Source organism: Carlito syrichta, unplaced genomic scaffold, assembly GCF_000164805.1.
Source record: "Carlito syrichta isolate Samal-C Ts95f unplaced genomic scaffold, Tarsius_syrichta-2.0.1 Scaffold302382, whole genome shotgun sequence".
Lineage (NCBI taxonomy): Eukaryota > Metazoa > Chordata > Mammalia > Primates > Tarsiidae > Carlito > Carlito syrichta.
In genome coordinates, this window is record NW_007246478.1 from 207,547 (window position 1) to 217,749 (window position 10,203).

The 10,203-nt window shown below is 48.6% G+C and overlaps 2 protein-coding genes across 2 annotated transcripts in view; one reads left to right on the plus strand and one right to left on the minus strand.

Moving 5' to 3' along the window:
- Positions 1-7,334: 7,334 nt before the first annotated feature.
- On the plus strand, positions 7,335-7,796 carry RNASE13 (ribonuclease A family member 13 (inactive)). The gene has a single exon (XM_008056482.1). The coding sequence runs from the start codon at positions 7,335-7,337 to the stop codon at positions 7,794-7,796; it is 462 nt and encodes a 153-aa protein (XP_008054673.1).
- Positions 7,797-9,437: 1,641 nt separating this feature from the next.
- Positions 9,438-10,203, minus strand: part of TPPP2 (tubulin polymerization promoting protein family member 2) — a 3,244-nt gene continuing 2,478 nt past the window's right edge. The window contains exon 3 of the mRNA XM_008056483.2: positions 9,438-9,716. Coding sequence (XP_008054674.1) covers positions 9,531-9,716 — 186 coding nt within the window. The 3' untranslated portion in view covers positions 9,438-9,530. The remainder of the gene's footprint in view (positions 9,717-10,203) is intronic.

Sequence of the window (10,203 nt, forward strand, 5' to 3'; positions counted from 1 at the left end):
TCAGTGCTGTGTGAAAGTGAAATAAACATGGCCCTACAGTCTCAGGTCAACAAGAAAAGAGAGTTTAAGTTTGCACATGAAAACCAAAATAGAAGAGCTGAACCTACCGACTGTACAATACAACTGAAACTTGTGCTTTGCCTCAATTGTTTGGACGAGTGGGCGTGATTTCATTTGTTTGCCTAAATTACCCAGCTCTCAAGATCTGCTTCACTTTGCACTCAGTAGGATAATTTTGCCATTTTACCTTCACTGCATTCATGGGGCAACAGGAAAAGATGGAGGAACAGGGGCAAGGTTCAGGAGACCAAAAGGAGTCCCGCACCAGGCCAAGGACTGGTCAGGGAGTCTCACAGAAGGGAGAAGGGAAACTTGGGAAGGGTAAGAGCAGAGGACAAAATGGTGGGAGAGCAGTCAGGAGGGAAGAGAGCCCCTCACACCAGCAGCCTCTACCCTGCCTCCTCACCCAATTGCCGTAGTCACTGCTGTTGGCCCCACCTCGCCCCAGGCTGCTCTTATGTGTGTGTGTGGTTTAAGTTGGGGCGGGTGTTGTGCAAATCTCAACGGTGCCAGGTGGACCTCTGCCTGTATTCCCCACAGGACAACAGCTGCTGCTTCCTTTCTCTGGTGCTGGGGGGGGGGCAGGGAGAGGAGGGCTGGGTCTGGATTGGTGCCCACCCTTCAGAGCTGAGCCTCTCTCTCTCTCTCTTCTGGAGTTCCACACAGCCTCTGGATACCGATGGAAAGCCCATGAGAGTTTCCCTCCAAGCAGGGGCAGACCCAAGTTCTGTTATCCTAATTTTGTTGATCCTTGGATAAATAAAGGTAATAGGCTCATTTTTGTGGACTGAGAAAGTGAAACATACAGCAAGTTGAGGTCAGATGTGGGACTCGCTTCAGGTCCCTGGATTCCCATGACCTTTCCTGGAACAGCTGTGGGTCTGGAGGAGGTAGCACTGACAAAAGCCTGGAATCCTTGGCTCCTAGACCCATGACTTTAGACAAGCTTGGATGAAGGAAAGAGGGAGCGGGTCTGGGGGTAAGAGGCTTCACCGGGTTGCTGTCTCATGAGCCCTTGCCAGCTGCCCATTTATGAACAGCATAAAGCATAACTTCCTTAGCCTGATAATCAGGGCCTGCCACAATCAGGCAAACTTATCTTTCTAATTTTCTCTCTGATTTTTCTTCGAGTGCCTCAACTCCAGCCAGACCGGTTTTCTCTTGTTTCTCAAACAATCTTTCATAAGCCTTTTTATCTTCACTTACCTTCCAACTACCCCATGAGACCCATCCCAAGGCTTATGGTGATTCCCCAGGAAAACTTTCTCTGGCCCTCCCCTTTCAGAGACATTTTTCTCACCTCCAAATTCCTATAGCATTTATTGTCTTCGACATGTATGGTTTTCTGCCCTGAACTGTTGGTTACTTCTTCATAGGTATGAATCATTTCCCTCCAACTTAGACTGTCAACCTGTTCCGCTTCTTTTGCACATCTCACAGGACCTAGCACAATGCCTTGCATATAAGTGACTCTAACTGACTCAACTTTATTCAGTCTGTTGCTTTATGATTCCACTCCTTGGTGGGATTAACCACCAACCCATAGAGACGGTTAACAGGTGAAGAACTGACAATGCACTTCCTGGATCAGCCCTGGGGTTGAGATGACGCTATGACAAGAAGGTTGGGGCCGGGCTCGGTGGCTCAGCCTGTAATCCCGCGCCTTTGGGAGGTTGAGGTGAGTGGATTGCCTGAGCTCGCGGGTTCGAGACCCGCCTGGGCAGCGAGACCTCATCTCTACAATAAATAAAAAAATCAGCCGGGCATGGTAGCACATGCCTGTAATTCCGGCTACTTGGAAGGCTGAGGCGGAAGGATCGCTGGAGCCCAGCAGGTCGAGGCTGCGGTGGCCAGGAGTGGTCACTGCACACCAGTCTGGGTGGCTGAGTGAGACTCCAACTCAAAAAAAAAAGGTTGGGATTGCTAAAGTAATAATTCAGGTTCAAGGGCAACCCAGAAACTGTCCATAACATAGTATACTCTTTGAGAGACTTAAATTGGACAGGAAAAAGAATAAAACCACTGTGATTGTGGTGAGTCCATTCAGGACAAAATCTTGGGGCTCCCCTCAATCACAAGGAGTCACCCCTGAACCTGTCATCCTAGTAACCTGTTCTACAAATTCTCATCATTATGGCAGGTAGGGAGAGAATGTGTAAATGATTACATGCAGAGAGTTATCTTTACAGGAAAACAAATTCAGCTATTGTTTCAATGGTGAACTATCAATACTTCTTTTGCTGGTAGAAGAATTAGCACCTTTACAATGAAAATCTACTTAACATATTTCTAAGCTCCAGATGTTTGCCAATTATTTTTAATACATAAGGCACAGGTAAATCTGCTCTTGTTAGGAAACTTGATGATCTCATTATTTATTTTTATTTTTTTGAGTTGGAGTCTCACTTTATTGCCCAGGCTGGAGTGCAGTGGCACGTTCTTGGCCACCGCAGCCTTGACCTGCTGGGCTCAGCTGATTCTTCTGCCTCAGCTTTCAAGTAGCCAAACTACAGGTGTGTGCCACCATGCCCAGCTAATTTTTTGATTTATTGTAGAGATGAGGTCTCATCAAGTTGCCCAGGTTGGTCTTGAGCCCCTGGGCTCAGGCAGTCCTCTCACCTTGTCCTCCCAAAGTGGTTGGGATTACAGGTTTGAGCCACCGGATTATTTCATTATTTAGACAATGACTTCTTAACCTCAGTGTTATTTTCATCTTGGTCTGGATAATTTTTTGTCCTGTGAAATATAGGATGTTTAGTAATATCTCTGGCCTCATACCAATAGTAAATCCCAAGTATAATAACCAAAAATATCTCCAAACATTATCAAATTGCCCCCGGTTGAGAACCACTCAATTAGACATATGACCCTGAGCAAACTATTTCCCTTTAGAACTTAGTCTCTTCATCTTTAGGGTAATCCTTTTTTTCCTGTTTTAAAGTTTTTTATTTTTATTTTTTGATTTGGAGTCTCACTCTGTAGCCCAAGCTGGAGTGCAATGGCACACACTCATGGCCACCCCAGCGTTGACCTGTTGAACTTCTGGGCTTTGGCAATCCTTTCGCCTCCGCCTTTCAAGTAACCAGAACTACAGGGTGCGCTACTACATCTGGCTAATTTTTTGTTGTTGTTTATTGTAGAGATGAGGTCTCACCAAGTCGCCTGGGCTGGTCTCGAACCCTCGGGCTCAGGCAATCCACTCATCTCGGCCTCCCAAAGTGCTGGAATTACAGGCTGAGCCACTGAGATGGGTCCTTTTTTTGTTTTAAAACAAAGTTTATTAGAGAAAGAAGAGGGGAAAGAGAGAGACATGCCAAAGCTGGGCGAATAAAACCGCCTCTAGGGTAATTCTTGTATATGTAAAGTCCCGTGTAATTGGCTAACAATCCCAGAGATCTCAGACTTGAGGAGCATGGGAAGTCATACTGAGGAAGTCAGAATGGATGAGGCAATCCTATGGATCAGCACCTCTAGGACAGGATTTTAAAGACCTAACTATGAGGATTTCAGCCACCAACCCTAAGGCCCATTACTCAGTCTCAGCACTTTCCGGCCCTGTCTGTGTTCATGCCTTTGTAACATATGCTTACATGTGTGCCTTTCCTACTGAATTATACATTTAATCTTGGCTGGAACAGTCTTACATTTATATTTTCCCACAACATTTGTCTTCGTGCTCTCAGATAGTATCTGACAATTAAGTTTTTAAAAAATTATTTTAAAGCAATCATAAAAAGCTTGATGGAATTGAATTCAAAGCCAGGGGTTACAGGGGACTTTATATTGGCAGAGCAGAGATGGAGGGTGGTAGATGGAGGTGCTGTCATAGACTTGCTTAGGGGATAAACAAGGCTTTGCAAGTGCCAAAAGCTAGTTGGTGTAAAACCTAGGAGACCATATCTGGTTATCCAAGTATATATTGTTTAATGATTACAAAGCACTTTTTGCTTGCTGTCTCATTTTATTCTTGCTGCCTTACGAGGTATGGAAGGTGTTATCCCATGTTACAGAAGAGGAAACAGAAGCGCAGTATGTCAACCAATATTAAGTCCTGAACTCTTTCATCTCCAAGGTGTTGTTCAGTTTCTGTGTTCCATAATCACATGTGCAGAGGTGAGTGGTGGTGGGTGGGGGGAGGGAAGAGTGGTGATGGGCCAGTGGGGAATGAAGGAAGAGGAAGACCAAGAGTCATGCAAAACTCTTTTCTTTTCTCAGGGAAGCTGCAGCCTTGAGGAACCAGGGAGGGGGGCATGGTCCAAGGCTGGGACCACATGTGTTTGGCTTCCTCAAAGCAAAGACTTGAGTCAGCCAGGTTCTGGCACCACTCTGTATGTGTGACCACGCACTGTGGTCCTGTTGAGCAACCTGAAGGTCAAAGATGTGCCCCTTACCTGTGTGGGCTCTGTCCGCACTTGCTTGACTGTGTACAGTTCCCTGTGGAGGACTTCCAGGCAGAGACTTCTTAAGTGGGACCTTTAGGCTGAGCCTTCCTATGACAGCTCCCTGGAGTTGATGCAGGCAAGTTGGAAAGGAAGAGTAGCAGCAGCATTCCAGCAGAGGAGACAGAAGGAGTGAGGGCAGGGAGGGGGCATGGGGATACAAGGTGGGAAGCAGGTGCAGCTGCAGACATGGGCAGGTGCAAGATCATGGAAGGTCTTATGTCTTATGAGATGTAGTCTGGACTATACAAGAAACACGGAGGTATTGCTGAGTTTTAGACAGAAAGAAGGCACCACAATTTTCTCTGACCTTTGCATAAGAAATATATTTGATGGCCGGGTGTGGTGGCTCAAGCCTATAATCCCAGCACTTTTTGAGGCTGAGGTGAGAGATTGCCTGAGTCCGTGGGTTTGAGACCAGCCAGGGCAACATGGTGAGACCTTGTCTCTACAATAAATCAAAAAATTAGCTGGGTGTGGTAGCATGCGCCTGTATTTCTGGCTACTTGAAAGGCTGAGATGGAAGGATCGCTGGAGTCCAGTAGGGCGAGGCTGCGGTGGCCGGGAGCGTGCTACTGCACTCCAGTCTGGGTGACAAAGTGAGACTCCGACTCAAAAAAAAAAAAAAGAAGAAATATATTTGAGTTAAGTCCTACTGGAGTTGGAGAGTATGTGGTGTCGAGGAGAGCCTGAGTAGGGGAAGAATAGGAATGGAAGGGACAGGCTTGGGTAAGTTTTGGATGAGATTATCAGGGCTGCGAGACTGATGGGCTCATGCTCTTACTGAGTAAAAGCTCTTATTAAATCTGAATACCGCCATGAAGTATAAAATACTGTCCACATGAACAGATGAAGGGAAGCTTGTCATGGTTTAGTAAACTTAGATGATGGTACACATCATGTCAGCAGCAGTCAGAATTCAACTTCTGGTCTGTTATAGTCAAAAGCCTTGATCTCTTTTTTTTTAGTTGGAGTCTCACTCTGTCACCTAGACTGGAGTGCGGTGGCCGCTCCTGGCCACTGCAGCCTCTACCCGCTGGGCTCTGCGATCCTTCCACCTCAGCCTTCCAAGTAGCCGGAACTACAGGTGCACTCTGCCACACCCGGCTAATTTTTGATTTATTGTAGAGACGAAGTCTCACCGAGTTGCCCGGACGGGTCTCAAACCCGTGGGCTCAAGCAATCCACTTGTCTCAGCCTCCCAAAGTGCTGGGATTACAGGCTGAGTCACCGAGCCTGGCCTAAAAGCCTTGATCTTAACAGTCTTGCGGGACTGCCTCCCAATAGCTGGATGTGGGGAGGAGGAGTCTAGGATCATGCCCAGGTTTCTTGCATAGGCCAATTGGGGAAACTTAGCTAACACAGGACAAGAAGCAAGTTGTGGGGAGGAATGGATTCAGTTTGGGACTCTAGTTTGTGCTTTCAGAAAGTGCCAGTTTAGGAGGCTGTGCATGAGGAACACCAATATGTCTCTCTGCAGCCTTATTCCCTCCCCTCCTGAGCTACACAGTGGGCCTTGGAGCACTCAGCTTTCTGCATTCTGACACCCATCTCCTGCTCTCCAGGGCAAGGTGAAAAGGCTTTTTTAAGGGGAAGCCCCCAAATCTGGAAAACACCCTGCAGGGAGACAAGGATGAGAGATGTGTAGAAGTCAAGGGTTAGGACTGACAGGCCCTAGAGAACCAACTCTTTGGTTCTGATGTTGATGAAAAAGGCTTAGGAGACTGGTCCTTTCCCCAGCATCAGACTCCCCAGAGACCCACCAACCATAATAATCTAATCAGGTCAGGTTCTGGGGTCCATAACCCCTCAAGTTCAGGTCATGCTGTCAGATCCAACCTGCCAAATTTGAGGCTTCACCGTCAGCATGTGTAGATTTCTAGCAATGCCCAGAATCTGACAGGACCCAAGGTCACAGGTGAGGGCTGTCAGAGTGATAGATGCAAGGCTGATGACAGGGATGGTGGGAAGGGGACGCCGAGGTCTTTGATTCTCAACTCGGCACTTTGCTAGGAGGCCCCTGTGTACACGGCCTCCCATGAGTGGGATGAGAAAGTGGCGGACCCTCTGTTCTCCACGGGTCAGGAATAAGAAGCACTTTGTTCCTTGGAAACATGACAGTGCTTTCCTTCTTACCTTGCCACGAGAACAAAGCTTATGGGTCAGAGAAAAACATCAAAGAAAGCCCAGGCATTTAGGGACTTCTGGCAAGGAGGCTGGAACTAAGTGTTCTGATGACCCCGGAGAGGAGGAGACCATATAGCAAAGTCTCTTTCCTCCCACCCATCCAACCCCCTCAGCACAGAGGCTCCCCAAACTCAGGGAACATTTTCTCCTTCCAGACAAGTCTTTACCCAGAAACGCTTCCAGCCTTTCCTCACCTCTGGGCTGTCCTCAGCCTTAGGCAAGAAGGATCCCTGCCCCGCTGTCTTCAGCTCCTGTCTGTGCTCCAAGCTGCTGGAGAATTATCAGGTTAGCCTTCTCTTCCCTCAGCATATTTTTAATGAAAGGGGTGCCAGAGATAATTGGGAAGAGTCTCTCATTCAAGAATCAGTTAGAGCTCTTATTCTGCAGGTGTGGATGAGACTGAGAAGGATCTGGGGCTGGGACATATGGGTGAAGGTAGCCAATTATCTGAGTGGCCTTGGGGAAGCATCTCATCTTTCTGGGTCATGAAGACTTGGGCAGGGTGATCTCTGAGATACTTTCTAGCTCTTAATGGGTAGAGAAGGCACTCAGGGAAGGCTGGAGAATGCTGGAGCCTCTGGGAAGGGGCAGACAGCCACTCTCGGCCGACCCCTGCCCCCAACCACCTTACCTCTACCAGCAGGAGGAATGGTACCAGCTGTGGTCCGGCTCCTTTTCCTCCAGCTTGTTCTAATGGCACTTCCAGGCGTGGACACCAATAAGCAGTTTTTCCTCAAGAACTTCCACAGCTTAAACATCGACTATCCCAAGGTCAAATACTCAAAGGGTTTCCAGGGCTACTGCAATGGTTTTATGGCCTATGTGCGGGGCAAGATTCAGAAATGGTATTGCCCAAAGATCCATTATGTGATACATGCCCCTTGGGAAGTCATCAGGACGTTCTGCAAGTATAGTGAGAACTTCTGTGAGAACTACAATGGGTACTGCACACTCACCCAGGATTCCTATCCACTCACAGTCTGCTCCCTGGACTCCGAACAGCCGCCCACCAACTGTCGCTACAATAGCGACCTGACCAACCAAAGGCTCTACCTGCTCTGTTCCCGCAAGTATGATGCTGTACCAAAAGGTATCATTGGCCTCCACTAGGGAATTTAATTACTGAGCCACCCCCCACCTCTGCCACCACAGGCCAGCCTGTCTCCATTTCCAACAATAATACTTCCTGACTCCTGAGGCAGGCAGGATCCCCTCCCAAGAGAACAGACAGGTGAGAAAATGCCCAGGACTTTGGTCACCATGTAAAGTCATCCTGTCTTCTAGGTTCTTCCTAACTTGTTTACCATTTCTCCACCTCCTCCTCCCCACCATCCTCCCTCTCTCCCAGAGATTGTAAAACCCACCCAAGAAGCTGCCTGTGTCCAGTTGGCAGTGACTGTCCACCAGTGACTGGGCCAGGTCCTAAGTTCTGGATGGAGGCCCAGAACTTTGCTCACACCGTGGCAACAGGCACCAGCCTCAAGTCTCATTTCCTCATCCCCTCCACCCTTCTCATCTCAGGCTTCCCCATTTCCCTTATAATTTCCTCTCCTTCCTCACCCACACAGTGGGTATTTCTCACTATAGGAACTTCCCTGATATCTTTAGACTCACTGTAGCCTTGCTTCCCCACAACACTCAGTTGCCAGCCTGCTCCTCTCTGTGACGCCATTGCCTCCCCCTTCATGTAACCATCCTTTCCTCCCTCCTTCTGCCATGGAGCCCAGGGTGTCTCCTCCCCACACTCCCAACCACCTAGTTGCCCTGCCTTTTTCCAACCTCTTTTTCTTCCATCCTTTGTACCTTGGTTCACTGGAATTTCAAGGTATCCCCTGTCACTCATCCCCCCAAAGCTCCTGCTTCCCTTCTCCTCCAGCAGCTTCTCCCAAACCCCAGACTCCAGGGTCTGCCCTGACCAGGCAGGGAATGAGGCAGGCCCAGCTCTAGTCACGGAAAGTTCTAAAACCACGTCTGAGTTATGGGTGATATAACCCTTGGGGGAAACCTGGTGAAGGGCACTCAAGACCTCCCTTTACTGTTTTTTGTAACTTCCTGTGAACCTAGAAAATCATTTCAAAATAAAAAGTTAAAAACACACATTTGGCTCCATTCTGATTTAATTCCTTTTTCTTCAGTGCACTAGAACTCCTGCTCTTTGAATCCAGGTAGTCTCCCGCCCTCTGGCCATCTTCCTGGGCTACCCTAAGCCATCAGTGAGATCTTCTGTTCTATGTGCACCAAGACGGAGGTGGGGTGGGATAAACAGTGTCGGGCTGGTTGTTGGAGATAGATTCTCCCTTCCTCCCAGCTCCAGAACAAATTCCTAATAGGAGGCAGGTCAGCCTAGCTGGCTTCTGTTTCTCCCCCAACAGAACCTGAACTGCAGCAGAGGAGGGAGGTAAAGGGACAGAGAAGGGTCCGATAGGTCGAATCTGGGTCATAATCTGCCAAATCAGGAGTTGCTACTTCCTTTTGGGAGGCAGAGAGGAGTTGAATACCAGTGACGTGTAAACACAAGTAGCATATACTTTTTCCTCCACATCTGGTTCATCTCTTGTCTCCAAATATATTCTTCAGTTCTGTTCTCTGAAGCAGTTGTTGAGGAGAATGCTAAATTGTGGCTGGCAGGCATGAGACAAAGCAGAGTGAAGAGTGTATGGCTGAGAACCCTGAAACCTTGGGCTGTCTTGTCTCCCTCTCGCCACACCGGTGGACACATCTGTTCTTTGCCCTCACAAACAGAGCTCATTAGCTGCTGCACACACAGAGGTTTATTGTTTCCCAAGCTCCCCGGTGTTAAGCATGCAGGGCCAGGGGGCTAGCAGGCTAAGTTGAGGCTCCCCTCTACTTGCTCTTCTTATCATAGGTGCCAGCACCCTTGTAGCCACTCACATAACCCGAGCTGTCAGTCGTCTCTTCGCGTCCTGCAATGCCCTTGCCTTTGCCACTCTCATCAAAGCGCTCCTTATGGGTGCCGGTGTACTTGCTGGTGTCTGTCAGACGGTCCACTGCACCTGCCGTTGTTGCTTTCTACAAGCCAGAGGACAAGTTGGAGCCCTCCTCCTTCCCCTGCACTGTCATATCCCTTCCCCAAAGTATCCAGAGATACTTAGAACAAGTGCCTGGAGCTCTTGCTCTGTCTCTGGCATGGTGCTGCTGTCTTAGGGCCCAGATGCAGGGCAGGAACTCTGGCAAGAGACATCCACTCATGAGAGAGGAGGAGCCTGTTGTGGGAATGTGTGTGGTGTATGCAGAGGGAGGGTGGGATTTTCTGTTATTCTGGCCAGGCTGCTGCCAGAGTACTTCACCCTCAGACCCAATATGCAGAGCAGAAAGAGTTTTTGGCATAGAGGGGAAAATTAAGGAAGAGGGTAGGTGAGAGACAGGAGGCTCGAGATTAAACTTTATATAAGAGCAGGAAAGGCCAGGCTTGGTGGCTCAGCCTGTAATCCCAGCACTTTGGGAGGCTGAGGTGAGTGGGTTGCCTGAGCCCGTGGGTTTGAGACCCACCTGGGCA